This window comes from Tetranychus urticae, chromosome 2 (genome assembly GCF_039701765.1).
Source record: "Tetranychus urticae isolate SD_2017Ah chromosome 2, NJAU_TeUrti_SD_1.0, whole genome shotgun sequence".
In the NCBI taxonomy this organism is placed as follows: Eukaryota; Metazoa; Arthropoda; class Arachnida; order Trombidiformes; family Tetranychidae; genus Tetranychus; species Tetranychus urticae.
In genome coordinates this window covers 21,011,105-21,031,565 of record NC_142959.1, presented here as the reverse complement: position 1 = coordinate 21,031,565, position 20,461 = coordinate 21,011,105, and the positions used below count along the sequence as shown (strand labels likewise).

The 20,461-nt window shown below is 31.1% G+C and overlaps 1 protein-coding gene across 1 annotated transcript; it reads right to left on the bottom strand.

The window, feature by feature from the left end:
- Positions 1 to 403: 403 nt before the first annotated feature.
- C3G (C3G guanyl-nucleotide exchange factor) lies at positions 404 to 20,206 on the bottom strand. Its single transcript, XM_015939048.3, has 8 exons — positions 19,999 to 20,206; positions 19,452 to 19,657; positions 18,727 to 18,874; positions 14,503 to 16,742; positions 13,588 to 13,763; positions 13,328 to 13,499; positions 5,285 to 6,067; positions 404 to 1,708 (listed from the first exon to the last, which is right to left on the bottom strand). Exons 1-8 carry the CDS (start codon positions 20,056 to 20,058, stop codon positions 1,531 to 1,533), a joined length of 3,963 nt encoding a protein of 1,320 aa, XP_015794534.2. The 5' UTR covers positions 20,059 to 20,206; the 3' UTR covers positions 404 to 1,530.
- Between the last annotated feature and the right edge of the window lie 255 nt (positions 20,207 to 20,461).

Here is a 20,461-nt window from a genome sequence, read left to right as displayed (position 1 = left end):
CAAAAAAAAGACCAAAATTGAGGTAAAACCAAGTTTCAATTGTAAAGTAAATTGTTCAACTATTCAACCTTGATTTTGCTTTTTTTAGACTCTCATTGTTTGGGTTAATTTAGGTTGTTGATTGGTTGCCAATGAGTTAACTTTGATTACACTGAATTGTTGAGATTAGAAGCATTTAACAAAAACTAATTAGTTGAACAATTAGACAATCAAATCTATTGTTGAGCATTTTTTTGAATAAAGCCTTCAATGTGCAAAAAACGAGGAGAAAAGCAGAGTTTAAATTGTCTTTACAAGATTGACTTTTGTTGGGTAAACATAGTTAAATGTTTAACCATTTGTGTTGATTTACTGATTGACTGATTGTTTCAATTTACACGGAAAATAATTAAATGGCAATTGATTGCGATAGAAAACAATTAATTGTATTATTTTCTTTTTGGGCCACATTTCAAGGCATGTTTACAATCTAGATAAACATGCTTTCGCCATGGTTTACATTTTTAGTTTATCCCTATTCATGGGATATTATTACATAGATTTATCAATTTTACATACAATTACGATAATTATAATTTGTTGTCATTAACCTTTAGTCAAATATCAGTTTACAATATTATTAAACTGTACCATTAAAAGGGTAAAAGGAGAGGTTTTGTCCAGCAAAGGTTGGGGATGAAATAATATTTGACAAGATTACATACGATTGCTGACAATATATAAATTTGATCAATTTAGACGGAATATTAATTTACATTTAAAGTGATTTTGGGCTAATATTGGGTATGTAAAATATGATAATAAACGACAATTTTCCCAATGATTTTCAACTCTTTTCCAATCATTGGGGTAAAAAGACATCATTTGGTATATCAATTGTTTCCATTGTGAGTTTGATTGTCAATGGTGACTCCATTATTTAAATATAAATTATTTCCATAACGGTGATTGACGAGGTAAATTGACTAAACGAGTTGATTAAGATTGTCACAATTTTGACGTAAAACACTCACAGATGTTAGAGGAAAGCCTTCATGGTGAGTTGATGATCAATCATGATGAATCAATGGTACAAAAAAGATTAACCATAAACAGTCTTCACTATCTAGTCATGAAATTTAACGTACAAGTGGTTGAAAAATATTACAAATGATATCCTTTGTCTACTAGGATAAGCTCATCTAACATGAAAGCTTTTACATTTTCTCACTTCTCTGTCGTATATAATTTCACAATAAAGCTATGTTTTCCTCATAATTATAATCATGATTGAATTCATCAACGGCATCATTAGCAATCTTCTGATTCTTTGTGAATCCAATTTTACGTAAAATTAGATGACAACAAAGATTTACATTTAATCTCTGTTGTTTACAATTTGATTTGTCTTGTGATTGTTGATTGACTTTCATTTGGTTTCATTTTGTCCATTAGCCAACCATCTTTTCTTGTAATTCATCAATAATTGAGACAACAGCTCTGAGTATCGATTGAGTTACCATGCATAAATGGTACCATTAAAGACGATTTTCATTTTTTAACATTCGATGCAGGCTTTTCCGGAGATGAGTTATTGTTTGATGAGTTTCCATTATTAAGACGGGGTTTGATTGATTCCGATATTTGCCAAATTGCTTCTTCACTTAAATAGTTATCAAAATCATTAAAAAACGATAAAACTTGCTCATTTTTCTTGAATGGATAATGACTGTGAAGAGGAAGAGAAACAGATAAATGATTAGTTTTAAATGAATCAAAGCATTGTTAATTAATTCAATTGAAGACAGACGGAGAAGTAATTAGGATCAGGAAAACGAAATGTAAACAAGCTTTTGTATTTGTTACAGTTAATTTGAACATTTGTAAGTAAAAACTAATACTGATGAATGGTAGTTGATAGTAAATTTAATTCAAGAAAACCATATTCAATTAAGTGTTGAGTAAATTGAAATTTTCATCCAATATCACTTGAATAGGGTTGGATAATTGATGGTCTTCATTTACAGTTAAATAGCTTTTTTCAGATTTCCAGATAAACAGTCAGAGTTGAGCAAAAGAAAGGGAATTAAATCGATAATTAATTATCAAAAAATTGATCAAAAATACAATCACAATCTAATTTATCAGTGCGTGTTGGAACAGTTGAGCGTAAACATGAAAAAAGCAATTTCAAAATGAACCAAATCACCTTTATTTTCACGCTTAATTGCATTGGAAATCCACAGATTTGATAAACAAAAAAATGAAGATAAATTGACAATTAGTTGATGATCATTCTCGCAATTTTGAGACACTATTCAATAATATTAAAGTCCGAATGAAAATCAAAACTATTTTCGGATATTAATGTTGGATTGAAGTTGGTCATTGAATAAAATTGAGTTTCAAAAAAGTTGTTAAAATGAAAATTGATTTTCAATCGGTCATTTTTGCAACTTTTTTTGGTTGAAAAATGAAAAATAATCGATCAAACGAAATATTAATTTGGACAACACAAAAAGTCGTTTCTTTAGTGCGCTATTCTTGTTGATTAATGATTGATTTGGAAGAAAGGAAAAGCATTTTATTGGAAATTATTTTATCCTTAAAAATAGCTTTGTTTATTAAGTTACAAGAGACTCAATAATCATTATCCAATACTTCATCTTAATCTTTCGATTCGTCTTCCTTGTACGCTTGAAACACGATATTTTGGCCATTTAAAGGCACACATTCATTAGATACACTTGAGAGGCTTTTGTCTTGACGATGCTTGCCAATAACAAATAAGGTTTATCAGAGCTTAAAGTTTACCGAAGTAATTTTGAGCATGAGGAGAATTTTCAAAATTCAATAAATGAATGCGGTGAAAAAAAAGGTAAACATGGTGAAAATAAACAGGGAATTGACAGGAATGACAGTTTCAATCAAACGTGATTCTCAATGTACATCAAGAAAACGGTAATCATGAAACTCCTCCACTTTAGCATCTTCATAAACCGTCTTTCCAGGTAAACATTAATCATTTTTGAAAGGAAAATTCTTTCACCGTATGTCTACAATTGATGAAACCAAGAGGCTTTAATGTGTAATTTCGTGATTTAATCTAAATAGAAATTATGTTCATCATGGAAATGATTATCATTAATGATGCTGTCAACAACTAACCGAATCAATCTTTTTTTTGCTTCAACATCTCTACTTGATTTCATTTGCTGTTAATCATTGAAGGAAAAATTGGAATGATTGAGCTTATTGGGTGAGTTTTCAGGGAATCTTCATTATCATCTTTTGTTGTTCTTCTCTTGAACCCAAGAAATTGCCAAAAAAGCAATGCTCAATTTGCAATCAAGACCGAGAAGATGAAATGGTAAAAAGAGGATTAAACGGTTTATTATCAGATGAGTTTATCTCTAAGATTCTGGGGTTTCATGATAAATTAGCTTTGTGCTTGCAATTATACAGTAATTGAGACATTTTACTGAATAGACAGAGCTTTTCCAGTTGATAGCCATCATTAGCTTCAACATTATATTGTAATGAGACGAGATTTAAGAAAAACTTTGAAAAAGATTAACTGATTAAAATGTAAATCAAACCATAAATGAAATAATTTTACATTAAAGAATCAACATCATTTTGATTGCATTTAATATTCATTAGTTGAATTGTTAATGATATGATAAATCATGGAATAAACAGAAATAAAAGGATAAAATAATTTGATCAAAATGTTAATTTCATTCATTTTTCGCGATAAACTTGGTAAACTTTGAAGTAAAAGAAAAGGAAAAACAAAATTCTGATCAAATTCAATAAAAATCAGGTCAGCTTTACACACAATTAGACCATGAAACTGATAATGGGATTGAAAATTTACAAGACAATACAAAGCTAATTATGATATTTTAAATTGAATAATGAAACAAAGTAATGAAGAAAAGTGTAAAACAAAAGATGTTAACATTGATTTTGTTTCATGGATCATCACGTATTGATAAAGGAAAAGCTTGAAGCTTGAAAATCTGGATTTAAGAACTTTTAAGTCTTTTTTTTGATAAAAAATGTCTTTTATAAGGCTTAAGCACCTCATGAAATGTCTTACAATTAGGTTAAATGTTTCATGTTCATCCAAATATGGAAGAAGATGCAACTGAAAACTGATAAACAAGTTCCTTTCCTAGATCCTATTCATCCTTTTTTTACACTTTCAACGTTAACTAAAATTATCGTTATATTCAATAAACATTTCAAGTCCTGAAAAATCAATGAAATGTGAATATTATAAAAGATAATATTTTAACGGTTGATCACAACAGCATTTGAAAAGAGGAAGAAGATCTTAAATTGACTCTAACATGTGAGTTGGTTAAGCATCAATTGATTAACAATTGGATAAACATCTAAAAAGGGTAAATATAATTATTATGATGATTGAAATAAAAGAGATGAAAATGAAAACTTGATATTGGAAGGGAAAAATTGACAAAAATAAATGTTAAAGTTGCAATCTTGCAATCTTTTCATTCCAAATGCTAGCAAAAGTAATAAAGATGTAAGTTGCAAACAGAAGCAATATTTATGCAGTTATATTGCTATTACAGGGGTAATTTTAGTGCTCAAAACAAATAACGGACTCTGAAATTATAAGCAATTAACAGTTTCCAAGAAGCTCAATCTACATTTGGACAAACAGTACAATGAAACAGCTAATCATAAGAGACAGTAAATGGCCACAAAAAGATGTAAATAAACTGTGTTTTAGGCGTTAAACTTGAAAAACAATTTTCACAAAATGGTAAAAAGCAGTTAAGCGCGAATAAGCAATAACAAGAAATGCAATCAGCAATTTGATCCGATGCTAGGAGTTGGTGAAGAAACGATGAAAAGTCTATGAGAAAGTGATATTACAAAGAAAATGATAATCAATCAAGTTTGATCAAACAGCTCAAATGTTGAACTTTTTATGGAATGAAATTGAAACCAACAATTGCTCCAAACTCAATTAGTTGTTAAGACTGGAAGTTTGTGAAAATTTTGAATAGAAACTGAATAAGATTAATTGAGCATCAAAAATTGAAATTTTAGGAAAATTTTATGATTTCTATTAATTAATAATAAGATGGGTTTCCCTGAAATGTCAATGACACAAGTCCGGAAGGAGACGATTGATCATTGGATGACAACTGAATCAATTTTTATCAATTGATCTTTTTTGGTGTAAATTGAAACAAATTCTTTTAAGGGTTGGGATTGTCTCGTCTTCAAGTGAAATAATCAGAGTTGGGATAAACTCATGACTTACCTATTTTTAAATCTTCGCATTTGGTCTAAAATATTAAAAATTTGCCATCTTTTGGCAAAATTAATGTTGGTTCCTGCAGAATCAGGAAGATAATCACTATTTCCAATGTGAACAAAGGTTAAATCTTGTAAAATTAAACCAATATACGGTATACATGGTGGCTGAGTTTCTGCTAAAGCTTGTCGATAGACTCGGAAAGATGAAGAAGAGTCAATGAGTGAACATAAATCCTTCATTGATTCGGTAATACTTTTAGGCCACTCCAATCGTCTAACCGGAGCTGAATCCAATGCGGAAAGAAGAGCTAAATAAGAGTTGAAATTGTTCATTTTCCGTAAATGTTTCATAATTTTGATAAATTTAGTGACAAGTTTTTCCCTCTCTTTGGGATCTTCAATTTCAACAATACGAGATCGTGTCCAATAAGACATTTTGTTGAAATGCTCGGTAAATTTGTTTAAATTTGGTATCAACTCTTCTTTTTGTTCTCGAGCCCAAAGCAGGTATTCGGCAACCTCGACTTTCTGGAAAAGACCAGCATCCAGTAGAGTCATTTGTTCAGCCACAACTTCCGATTTAAAATTATGAAGAGACCAGCTTCGTGAAGATATGTTGACCGATGGAAGGAGTATTTGATTACCAGTTAAACCATTACGACGATTGTCAAATTTTTCAATTACTTTAGCACGTAAGACTCGGGCAAAGGTAAGGTCACCTTTAATCACCAAAGAATAGATAAACTCTAGAAGGGTTTGCATCAGTAAATCATTACAATCACTAACACTAAACAAATCACAATCAATTGTAATAGTCATTGTGTAACCAGATATAATTAGCATTGCGTGTAAATTGACCATTGCGGTAAAGCAAATGTGTGTTTTGGCCCATTAAGAACATTATATCATCACCAGAAAAGTAATCATTTTATCGTTAAATGGATCCAATGGTGGCAACATGAAACAAAAGAGAAGGAAAATGATTAGTAAATTGTAAATGAGAGATGATCCTTAATGATTATGTAAATTGATGTAAATTGATGCAAATTTGTGCGTGTGACCATCGACTGATAAAAAATGAGCAAAGTGTTCAATTGTGTATTAAATGTAAACAGTTGAGTATAAAATAGCAATTAATACATTTTTTTCTGAGGGTTAAATTGAAACAATAAAAAAGGCAAAAGTATTATGATTACAGTAAATAGAGAAATGGTGAAAAAGATTGAAAGGTAAATAATCAATTGTTCTTGACCTAAACAATTGTCAAGGATCATTTGAGGACATTTCAAAGATAAGGTTCAATTGAACGGATAAGATGTGAGAGGTTTGTTTGAAGATGGAAAAATGAAACAAATCAAAATACCGAAAGATCGGAGAGAAAGTGCATTGAATATTTATGAGTGAGGAAGTAATGTTTTAACCTGAGAAACAAGGTAAAAAAACATGCGAAATGGACGACTGATTTTGACGTTAAAATGTTTCAAAAGATAACGAGGTTTTACATTTTTGTATCTCATCATTGTCATGAAAATGATTTAAGATGGTGATGAGCATTTGAAAAGGGTTAACTATTTTGTTGATCACCGTTAATTGGTAAATGTTCAATTCAACTATGAAAAAGTGAACTTTGCTTGAAGGTGAGTTGAAAATGTATTGAAAACTACTTTTTTTAACAATAATGGCTGTATTTTGCTAGGAAGATGATATTCTGAACCTCAGGAGGGAAGAGAGTGAAATTGAAAGACACTATTGATACTTGTGAAGATGGATTACATGAAGACTAGTCAGTTGATTCATGGAGGAACATGAAAAGTCATAGAATTAAGAAATGGATGAAAGATGATGAAGATAGATAAATAAATCCAGACTATCGGAATGAATTGAATAAAGAGACAGGTTGAAATGCTAGAGAAAGATGATTCAAGGGAAAAAAAAATGAAACTCAAAAACATGACACATTTTTTTTCGTGAGCAAACGTTTTTTTGTTCATTTCACCTGTAGACTCTGTATATGAGTCTGAGAAAGACTTTACTCTGTAAAAAGTACAATTTACAGGCGTGAGAACAATTTTTCACAAGAAACTTCTTTTTCAAAGCACCAGGATCTCAAACAGATATGTTAGGAGAATGATGCTGATGAAGAGGATCATGATAGTTATCCTTGATTGCTTCACATTTCACAACTGAAATTGATATGAGAGGCAAAAGGGACGACAACTCAACTTTGAAAATATTGTTTTTTTGGCAACAACCAAATAAAGGTAACAGTGAATTAATTGTTGAGAAAAAGTTCAATTGAGAAGATGAAGAATGGGGACAGTTTCAATGTAAATAATTAAAAAGCAATGAAGAAGATTGAGTCAAGATTCAGAAGAAGAGAATGAAAAAAAACTTTGAAACTGATGCGTTTTTTGGACAGTTGATGTTGCATTATTTGAGTTTCATGTGTAGGTGTGAATTGTTACTTTTTTTGGTGTTTATTTGCCAGTCTAACTGCGAATTAATTGTGCTAATTTTATTGTTTCATTGAACGTTTGATTGTAATCACATTTTTACAGTCGAGCTAAATAGTTGGCTTATTAATGCCAGACCTTATTCACATTATTTGTTGAACCGTTAATTGCTGGTGTTAATGATGACAACTTTTTATTGTAAGTAAAAACAATATAATGTATCATTTTGATATTAAAAATGATCATATTATGTAAAGTATATTTTAATGTCAACGTTGCCACAATTAATTAGCTGCAATTTCAACAAATGTTTAAAAAAGTTGATATTCAGTCGACATTATTGTGTTATTGAAATGATTGTTGATTTACACAAAACTACTTTTTTCACTAATTTACATTTTCAAGGCTATCAGCAGTGTAAGGCTCAATAAATGAGACCAAATTTCCAAGTAACTGTTAATTGTTCAACTATCAATTATCAAGTTTAGAAGTTGCTAGGAAGATTAATGACGATATTCAATAATCATCATGTTCCCCCGTAAAATAGGTCAAGAAACATTTGACAGAAGGTTAAAGACAAAGCAGGTTACAAATGAGAAATGATGAGGATTAAGGGATGAGTAAGCTTGAGCAGTGCTCAGGTAATCATCAGTTGCATGACGAACCTTTATTTACTATCAGAGTTTATTTTTGTCACATCAGGTACAAACAAACAAAAGCGCTAACAATCATTCTGGTAATAATGTTGATTTTGTGATACCTTGACAATCAAGCATAACATTGGGTTAATTAAAACATTGTTGAAACAGGAAGGTGAAGAGGTTTGCAATGATAATTAACTGTAAAATTAATAGCAAATGTAAAATTGGATAATCATTTAATTGGTTACCACTGACACAGTTGAGAAACCCCAAAATTGAAGAGAAGAGGTAAAAAATTGGACAAAAAATGGGCTTGCAAAAGAAGTGTATCGATGAAAGTCTAGCCTTGTGTATTAAGATCAGTATTTTGGGCAAGTTAGACTGATACTTTGATAATGAATAATTGCTAAATCATTAATGCCATTCAAAGGTTGAATCGTTTATCTGCAAAAATTGAAACACATTCATTTTGAGCAACCTTAAGACTCTTTTTTTGCATCATGATTGTCATTTATTTAAAATTTTCAAGGATGCCATGAAAATTGTATCAATTTCAAGTTTATGATGAAAAGATAAGTCTGAAGTGAGAGAGACAAGAGATGGAGATATAACCATTAAAATGATCATTTCCTAAGAACATTTTAATTCATTGCTTTACTTGAGGATCAACTGAATGCCTCCTACATTGCATTGCAGATTAGATAAAGGTTGCCGTTTAAATCAACTTATACACATCAACAGGGCTACAATATATAAATTAAGATGAAGTTTTAAATGAAAAAACAAAGTACAGCATCAATAAAGTATATCAACAGCATCAATGGTGAAGCGAAATGAAACTGTGCAAAGTAGCAAAAAAAAGAGTAGCAATAAGAGCGTTCAAGAAGATGTTAAGATGCAGTTGAAAATTCAGTTGAAGATTCAGTTGAAGATTCAGTTGAAGATGATCAAACATTTAACAACTAATTTATAAATAATACATTTTCATGTTTGGCCATTTTTCATTTCTGTTTTGTTTTTTTTTCGCATTACAATTGATAAGGTATGACCGGTAAAAACCCAGAAACGTTTTTTAGAATTGAATTGCGTCAGTTAGACTAGACTTACAGGCACCATTTAACCGTTGAAATAAAGGTACACTTCTCAAGCACATCTTGTGAAAAAAAGAATTAATTTTGATCAAAAATGGCCAAGTTATGACCTTAAATGGACAAAGGAGTCAAAATCTGATTTTGCCTTTTCCCAAAAACCATAAATTTTTCAACTTTATACTAGGGCTTCGAAGAATCGAAAAATGGTGAAATTTGGTCTCAAAGTTATTGAAAAAGATGTAATTCACTTAATATAACCCAACATAGATCAATTGAAAGGTCCAGGCCATCGCCAAAACTAAATTTCTTGGACATTTGATAAAAAAACGGGTCGTCAAGCTTTTCCAAAAAGACTTTTTAGAAAAATGACCTGGATTTCGAATATTTCGAGTAATATGTTGAAATAAAAACATCAGCATCTCATAAACAGCAGTAAGTTGACCTTAAGACCTTTTTATTTCAACATATTACTCGAAATATTCGAAATCCAGGTCATTTTTCTAAAAAGTCTTTTTGGAAAAGCTTGACGACCCGTTTTTTTATCAAATGTCCAAGAAATTTAGTTTTGGCGATGGCCTGGACCTTTCAATTGATCTATGTTGGGTTATATTAAGTGAATTACATCTTTTTCAATAACTTTGAGACCAAATTTCACCATTTTTCGATTCTTCGAAGCCCTAGTATAAAGTTGAAAAATTTATGGTTTTTGGGAAAAGGCAAAATCAGATTTTGACTCCTTTGTCCATTTAAGGTCATAACTTGGCCATTTTTGATCAAAATTAATTCTTTTTTTCACAAGATGTGCTTGAGAAGTGTACCTTTATTTCAACGGTTAAATGGTGCCTGTAAGTCTAGTCTAACTGACGCAATTCAATTCTAAAAAACGTTTCTGGGTTTTTACCGGTCATACCTTAGTAGCAGTTGTAGTCAACTCGATAGGAGGTTTCATTCAACCTTTTAATCTTCTTATGGTTCAATTTTGGGTATGGGAAGTAAAAATGGACCAAAGTAATGGTTACTTTTTCATAATCAATTGAGGTAAGATATTTGTGGCTAATTTGATTAGATCAGGTTGCAAGTAAATTAAAAGGTAAACGAAAAGTTAATGAGAATGTAAAGCCCCAACATTTCATTGGGTGGCCTAATGCAGGAAAATCAGGGAATAAAAACTAAGGTCAATCTATTGTGTGTAACCAACGGGGTTAACCAAAGAAGCGTAAATTTACGTGCAAAAAAGTACAAGACTTTTTTTGTTCAAGTTTAATGTAAACAGTGTAAGTTTGGTTTGAACAAGACTTTGTTTTTGTAGTTAAGCATTTCTTCAATATAACCAATCAATCAAATATTGACCTTGACCTGGTCACATATTGGTGCAAAATAATGGGAAAGTTTAACAGAAACAAAAGCAATTTCATGTGTTGATATGTGAAAACAAATGATTAACAAAATTAAACATTAATTTCCATCGGTAAAGTGTCAAATCAATTGTTTTCCTAGAAACATTAAATTGTGAACCAAAAAAGATGAAATTATTTGCCCAAATAGGAAATAACAAGTAAAGTGAAAGTGAACAATCAATAATAATAATCTGCATAAAGACGCCTTGTAAACAATGAAAAGGGAGGTAAAAAAAGTATCGATGCACCTTTACAATTTTCATGGTGCAAAGCTGTAAATGCATAGAGACAGGCAACATCCTGTGTAACTCGTTTCCTGTTCACTCATGTTGGAACGTTAAATGTTCAACGAAAGTGTGCGATTAATATGGATGAAAAGATGTTTGTCTAAGCGTGTGAATATTGTGTATAAAAGTCAAGAATGCTGGAGCAAGATGATAAAGATTAGCAGTGAAAAGAGCAAAAAAGCGATCAATTTTAAATCAATTATGTCTGCAAACAATTTAAACTAGCATCGGGTCAGCCTTAAAAGACAATGCGTTGTGTGTTTTTGCTGTTTACATGTTCATAAGTACTTTTTGTGTTTATCTTTTCAATATTGTTGAACCAATAAAGTCGGTGAATCTGTTGATATTGTTAACTTTACTTTAAATATTTATGGATAGCCATTGAAATATGTGAATTTCAATTGATTTTATTGATCGACATTGACGCTTTTCAATGGAGATTAAAGCAGAATTTTGGTCAAAGATTGAAGGTTTGTTGGGTTAAATTAGGATTAGGATTTGGTTAGATTAGTTGGTTAACAGTAGATTAGTGGAGATTTATTATTAGTTTTGCTGTCAGATGTGAAGTCATTTTTTTTTTGCTTCAACAAGGTTTGCTACCGATTGTAATAAAAGCAAAAATAAAGACCAATCAATGTTTTAACTTTTATTTTTGTTGTATTTTAATGGTTACAACTGTAAATGATTGAATTGAAAAGCTGATTGAGATTTTCATTTGTATTTGAGGTCATTAAGGCCAATTACAGTTATTATCGGCAACAATTTTCAAACCCAAATCATACATTTGGTGACAATAAATATTAAAACTGTTATTATCAATGGTTACCATTATTTGCCTGATTGGGACGATTAGTTGGAACAACTTTTAAAATATTTTTCTTAAACTAATACTTTGATTCCCTTAAGTGGACCAATTTCAACTGATTACTAGTAAAGGATAGAAATTAACTTTTTCATTTCAGTTTAAGCTATTAAGATTGTCCAGAAAAGTGAAAGAGGAAAATGGGTTCAATTGAAATGAAAAGTTGAGTTAAGTTGAAAGATAATTGTTACTAGAAGAGAAAGTGAAAATTCACATGAAATGATGTTAATCCTGGAGAAAAGTGAGTCTTAAATTGAATATAAATTGTTAAAGGTTTCAACAGAAGCAGAAGGCAAACAAGATCACTTTCCAATGAAGCATTCGTTGTCGTTTAAATTAGATTGACCTTAATTGGTTGTTGATCAAATTGATAGGCAACTGAACGGCTGATAGTTTCAATAGTTGAATTGAAAAAAAAAGTTTTTATGAGTGAGAGCAAAATTCAGTGTTGAATACCCTTGGCGACAAATTGCAATATAATGAGGATATATATTTATAAAGAAATGAACATTGAAAGAGTAAAATCAATAATAAAAATCAACCTCACGTTGATACTATTTAAATTGCCTGAGGTAAATTGAAAAAGTTATTCAATTGAACGTGACAAATAATTTATAAATTGAAAACTTTTTTCTACTGATATCAATCAATTGCTTCTTTGATTTACGACTTGCAACAGAAGTAACATTTGACTGATAAAGATGAAGATGTAATTCGGGATGAAATGTCAACAGGTTAGAATGGTTATTCAACATTAAATAGTTCAAACTAATCTACTTATCGTATTAGTATCAATATTTAAATGAACAGAAACTAAATTAATCAAGCTGCTTGAGTATCAAATGTTGATGTAAATAATTAGAAACGGTTAACAATGTCTTGATGGTTAAGTCTGATATTCACTCAAAAGATGAATTCAATTTACAATTTAAAGCGGGAAAATGTTAAGTTTTATACTCAGAGTATCTGGTATTGTTCATCCTGATTGAATCTTTACTAAAAATGAACATGAAACTGAGATAAATTTAAGTTTTTAAAGGTTGGGAGATTGGAAGAAATATATTTTTTCTTGAAAAGCTATATTAAATGCATGAAAAGCAAGTCAGAAAGGTTAATCATAATAATTGATGATTGGAGGTTCAGTTGAATGAAGTTAAATAAAGAGTTGATTGTTGAGTTAGAATCCTTGTTAAACATAAGAGATAAGATAATGAACAATGACTAATAGAGATACAAGCTGATGACAAGACACTAATCCAAAGACAATGAAAGTCACAAGCAACAAGTTGACGGTCAATGATAAATGTTGAACTTACCATAAATCATCAACAACTCGGACCAAAAGTGCAAATGAATTTTTGGCAGCTCGTTGTTTAGAGTCGGTGTAATTTGTAAATTTGTTGTACCGGTAAATTAATTTATTAATAAGTTCCAATGGGTTGATGAAGGTTCGATATGTTGTAAGAAATGCTTCTTGGAAGAGAAAATCTGGACAAAAATTGAATAAACATTGAATGAGCAATTTGATTGTGATTTAAAAGGGAATTGTGAAAATTGACAATTTGAGTAAACTTACCATTTTTGGAAACTTCAGTGGCTTTAACAGTAAGTACATCAATGATTCCTCCTTTGATATCTGGACCATCTTCATCGGAATTTTTGTAGACTAGATAGGGTGAAACATCAATTTCATCAAGTGGACCTTGGCACTCATCTGTTGTCCTGATGGTTTCCGATTGTGAACTTATACCACTACAATTAGAAATTAAACTTAGTTTACGAAATAAACTATTGGTTTTGGTGAACACATGAACTAAAAGGCTCATCTTGAGAAACAATCAATAAAAGAGGTTTTAAGGAGGGTTTCGTTTCAAGTGAATTGAATTAAGCTCATGAGGAAAATGCAGCAACTTGCAGTAGCAACAAACAAACAATAAAACAAAAACACTGTTGATTTATTCAATTGTGATATTAGATTAGAGTTGTAAGAAAGTATCCAACGATATGTTAACAATCATTTGATAAGATCATCTGTTCAATGACAATTGAGTGATCAATAAAATGGATACACGAAAAGTGATAATAGCCTTCTCAGTGACTGTCATACTTTAAATAAACTTAATATCAAATTGTGATAAACGAATGAGAAGTCGAGGGAGAGAATAAGATAAGATGTTGGGGGAGAAAAAGGAGAAGGAGGGAGAGAAAAGATTGTTAACTAATCCTTAAGATGGACTCAAAAATCCTCCTACTTATAACGAGTTATTGCTAAGCAAAAGCTACTCTCCAAGAGTGTAAAAGGTGGAGCCATTGGTAGACAGAAGGATTTACTTTAGTTTCTTCTGGTTGCCTCGAAGGGATTAATGTTTTGTTTACGGACTTGTTAGTGGTAAAAGAGGATTACGGTAAATTGAAAGCTTGTTACTCATTTTCGTCAATTTATGCGCTTTTCTGATAATTGATAATTTTCGCTTTTTTATGTAATATTTACCTTTCAGATGAAGGAATCAAGTTTACTGGTGAAATTGCTGCTGGTTCAGATGGTGCCATTTCAGACTCAATATCAGGATCAATTTTGATTGAACATTGATTAATAGATTGGGATTCAGGAAATTGTGATTGTACCGTTTTTTGAGGCTTTATTTTTGATTGTTCTAATATTATTTGTTGATGTTGTTGTTGCTTTTGATGAAGTTGATTAATTTGTTGTAATTGAAGGTGAATTTGCGATTTCGCTTTGGGTGGAAGGCTTGGAGGTTTATCTAGATCTGGATCAATATCGCCATGCATTCGATGGTAAGCAATGTTTGTGGAAGATGTTTCCGAGCTTGATTCGAGGGATAAAATTGAATCGTCTGAGCCAGTTGTAGTTGATGAAATTTTCTTGAGACATCGTTGCGAGTTGAAGGTTGTCTCCATCTGTTGCCAAGAGTTAAGTTTACTAGATGAATTGACTAAATGGTAAGCATGGACAGAGTGTCGGTAAAGGTTTAAAACGGCATCATTTGGTCCATCATATTTTTCACTATTGTTAAGCATTGTCATGTAAGTCATTATGTTGCGTTGTTTTGGTGGTAAGGGAGGAGGTTTAATAAAATCTTCATAAAAATTTTCAGTTTCTCCGCAATTTGAACCTGTTGATTGTCCGTTTGAAGAGATTGAATCTGCTTGACGGGATAAATGCAAAGGACATGATATTGAATGATTACTGGACTGCCAAGTTGAAGTTGAAGACCAGTCAAATTTGTATGGACGATCATTACGAGTGTTGTTTGAAGTAGAGGACAGTGAGGTATGTGTTGAAGTTGAATCAATATCTGAAATATTGTCATATTGGGAAGGAGGGCGAACAATTTCTTCACATTGGATAGAGTCATTTGGAAATAAGTAGCGACGACGAAGCTTGACAGGTATTTCAGGAGGTGATTCACCTTCAATTGTTGAACTTTTTTCCAAAATTTTACCATTCAAATGGTCAATTTGATTGTTGATACCATCTTTACTTGATCTCAAGCCACGGGTATCAGGACAATGAATAAGACAATTTTGTTGAGTAACCGTTGGAAATTGTTGTGATTTTTGCGCAAATGTCTTTGTTAATGTTGTAGTTCGACTAGAAAAAGTATCTTGACCAGAATTTGGTAAAAAATTATTAGTGACTTGTGGGTTTCTATAATCTGGGGTATCATGATTAACGCCAGTTATTAAATCATTTCGGTCAGATAACAATCGGCTGGAAAATGTTTCAAACGTCATCGCATTGGTTGATTGGCAGTTAAATGATGAAGCTGAGGATACACGCGTTGAATCAAGTTGTAAAGCCTCGAATGTACTGTTGTACTCCAAGGTTGGTTTCTTTATTGGACTTTTATTAAGATCATTGGTCATTGATTGTTTCTTTTTTGGTGGCAAAGGTGGAGGAATATCATCCAAATCAGGATAATCAGAAACTCCGGCTGATGATAATGATGAGGACACACAGCTACTAGCAAATGAGCTTGTTTGACTTCGACCAGTCTCTTGTAATTTGTTGTGATTGTTGTTAATGAAATTAGAGTTTTCGAAGATTCTCTCTCTGTTTCCTTCTCCTGGTACATCGAAAGCATAAAAGCCATTATTTAGAGGCACTGTTTTAATGTTTCCTACTGTTTTAGAGCTCAATAGAGAGTCTGAGGAAAAAGAGTGAGGAAATCTATCAGAACATGGCGATGGTGATGAAGATGGATTATTGCAGCTTTTGTGTGCCATTGAATAACAGCCTGAAGAGTTTAAATTTTTCATCTTTGAATTCTGTGAATGGAGAGTTTCTTCGAGGTTCTCAATGTGAGTAGCAGTTAATTTATCTGTCAATTTTGAAATGCCTTCGGTTACAGGAATTGAAGCTGATGGGACTGATTTTGGAAATGGATGATGAGTTGAAACTGTAATTGTATTCGTTGTTGCTGTTGAAGGTAATGAGGTTGACAATGGTGACAATGGTAATGGATTCATGTCTGGTAATGAATTTCGATGATGGGACAAGCTGAACTCTGAATGATTGGAAGTATTAGAGCCTTTACGAGAGTTAAAGTTTGTACAATTTAGGATATCTTTTACTGGAGTATTGCCATCAGTTAAATCATTTTGATTGCCATCATCGTAAATTTCATCATTCTTGAGACTAAAAGACGTTGAACTTTTCACCAAATTATCTCTTGATTGGTAATAATCCACACATAATTGGACTAGAGTCTAGAAGAAAAAAGAAATAAGAAAAGAGTTATTAGATAAAAAAAGATGAAAATATTGTTAATATATTTAATTGATTGATAAAAGTCTCAATTGAATTAACCACCAAAAACATATAACTCAAGAGCCATTATATTATAATGAAATAATATGAAATCATTTCGAAATAAGTGGTTCAAAATGAATTCATAATGCATCTTCAATGTTTATTTATCATGCTTATCGTGATAGTCTTTGAATTATAAGGAATTATGTGAGTTTAATATATTTCTCTGAGGATCATTTTGATAAAACCATAAAGACTGAATTCATTGTTTTTAAAATTTTGATACTTGTGGGTGGAGTGAATTTAAAGCCTCTGTAAACCCCATTCAATGAGAATTAGAAGCTCAATTTGAGATGGAAAATGAAATTTTTATAATTCTTCAACGTTAATACCATGATATAGCGAGATATAAACTGAATAATTGAAGAATCAAAAAGATATTGCGAGTCACATAAACGTGAAATTAATGTAAATCAATCATCAGTAAAGGTGGAAAGTAACATGCCCAAGACTAGCATAAAGATGGATGAAAGTCGATGAAAAGTTCAAATGAATAATGACCAACTTAAGAGTAGACAGAGACACAAAGATGAGTAAAGAAGAGCAAGAATAGATGGAGAAAAGAAAAAAGATGAAAGTGAAATGAAAATAGTTCAGAGGAGAGAGACTTCTTAAGATGTGCGAAGAGGAAAAAGTAAGATCAGTGATACTATAAAAAGCATCAAATCGCAATTATGTAAAGACCTTAATCATATTCATCAAACAACATCAAATCATTTACATGTTCTCTAAAGGAAAAAGCAAACCAAAAAGGTTGCACCCTGCAACAAATCAAACTTCACTTTTTTTACGATATAAATACATGTATTTATATTTATACACAGTCTGTACACCGGATAAAGGTTTTTTCATCTTTACACCCAAAAAACGTCATTGCACTCAAATAGACATTCATGGGGACATGATGAAAATAAAGCAATTTGAAATACAGATCAATCAATTAGCCTGGAATAAGAGTCTTTTTTATCAACCAAAATTTTGTAGTTTATCCCTTGAAAGATGCCCTTTGATAATCCAATAAATTAAGCTTCTGTTTGTATTGAGAAAGAAAAGAAGGTAAAATTAAATTTAAAAATTAAATGCAAGGGTAAGGTGAAATGATAGGTAAATAAAAAGTAAAATGTAAAGGTAAAAAATTGAAAGAAAATTGTTTGCATTGAAGATGACATGAACAGTAAGAATGGGAGTCAAAGATGAGAAGAAAGTAAAAAAGTAAGTGAGATTAAATTTTGCGAAGGTGTAATGAAAATGGATCGATATTTACGTTCGTTTGATAGTTTAACCGCCTACATATAACGGGAGAGAAGTGAATTTTCCTAAAGGGTTACTGTTTCCTGGAAACTTCTAGGTTTCTCTAATTCTCATTTTCAATTATTTTTTCGCTTTTTTTCTTCTTCTCATGTCAAGAGACAGAATAAGATGATTAAGAATTAAGAGCAATGAAAATGCCTCGAGACAGTAGAGCCTGGAAAGTTATATTAATGTACGTATTAACATGTATTGTGTTTCACTTTGACTCATTTTTTTGTACACAAAGACAAATTAAAGTAGGACAGGGGAAGATAAAGAAGAAATGATTAAATTGTAAGATATTCGAACGATTCATTATTTCTAATTTCTTTGTGTCTCCCTCTTTGTCTAAGCTCTTTTGTCAGCTTCATGGTATAAATTGGGTGCATACCATGAAGAAGTGAGATTATGGATGATGGTAATTAAACAAAAAATGATATCGATGATTAAATAATCAATCAAAAACTTCATCAAGTGCATAGTGTTGAGAATCAGTTTGCAATATTGATACTGGTGACAAAAATATGAACAGTTAATAGATGAAAAAGCTTTTTGAAATATTGTGAAAAATTTCTCTCATTTTTTACTTACGTTGACTGATTCTTTGAGATTGCCAACGATAAGTGACACTTCATCTCGATTGTAGTTGGACGCTTCTTCAATTAAAACACGATCAGACCATTTCATCAGTTCAGCCAGACTCAGATAGACTCTGTCGGTTGCTGAAAGCATCTTCGCGCTGTAAAACAATAGAAGATAATAAAATAGGGAAATTAGTTCATCTCTTCAATATGCTCAATATTTAGATTTTATTTCTGCTTTTGAGACAAAAACTAATCTAAAAGCTTCATTGATCTGCCACTTGCTCGAATAATTTTTATCTAATTACGTTTTGCCTCAATGTTTTTTTTGAGGTAAACTAGAAAAAAATAATATAACCAGAAAAAAGCTGATGAGAAACACGAAGGGAATAATATAATGATTGCAAAAAAAGTTGAACCAAAGATGTAACAGGATGAAATGTCTAAATAAGCTTGCTGATCAATTTGTTGAAACAAAGGCAATAGCAATCAAAATGTTTGAAATATCAGGCCGTTAACTTTATATACAATTTCCCTCGTCGAGTTTAATTAACGTAACAGTAATGATGGGAAAAAGTTGATGAAAAGATTGTGTGAAGAGAAAAAATGACGAATGGAATTGTAAAGCAGAGATGAAAATTAACGAGAGTATGTACAAAAAATAGTAAACTCAGAAATATAATCACAGGGAATAGATTCCGGCGGAAGAGAAACAAAAAATCACTATAACCTTACCTTCGATCTTTATTAATGAGATATGCACCAAGCTCGGTGTAACAGGAAACAACTATGTCTAAAAGGATTGATGAAGCTCCAGGTAATTGATTGTGAATCTCTTTTTCCACAGCATCTTGGAAGTATCTTAAAGCATTAGTCAACTGTTTAACCAAGGTCCAAGCGTTGTGTATGTTACTCTCGGTGATGGCCATTGTTTGATTATCCTAAATTATCAAAATACCAATTGAAACACGAAAATTATTAATTGTCACAATAACAGAAGTAAACAGTTACGATAAATTAGTGTAATAAAGGAAATTAATGAAACAAATGTAAATAGAATAGATGAATTAGTGGTTTATCGATGGGTAAGATGGTTTTCACAAAGACACAAAAGATGACCTTTCTACCAAATTATAACCAATGATATAATCTCAAACAAATCCAAAGATATTTATTTAGAAATGTATGATGTAAGGAATGAAAAACAAACACAGAATAGTAAATGAAATGAAAAGGAGCCAAGAAATGAATGATTATCATTGAATGATGAAAAAATGGTTACCTTGCTTTTGGTTTTAACTTTTCGCGTGAAATGACCATTCTTCATGGTTGATTTACCCATTTACGTTTAAACACTAATGATAATTATTCTGCTATTTCCAGCATATTGAGTAACAGTTAAATCGCATTCTATACACCATCAATTTCATCTTCTAACTCAGCCACTGAATATGAGAAAGAAAAAGCAAAACAAATTTTCTCTCTTTGACAGTTATTATTATTCAAAATACGCCATCTGTTTTCGATTGATAACACTAGTAAGTAAAAAGCGGTTTAATTTGACATCTCAATCAATAGTTATTAAAAGTCAACTAAAATATCAAAGAGAAGATAAAGATGTTAATTAATTTTCTGAGCATTCTGAGAAAATTTGAATAATTCACTATACAACAATTCACCCAGCAAACTGTCTTTCATTGTATAATAAATTGTAACCGTTCATTACAGTTCATTACATGTACATT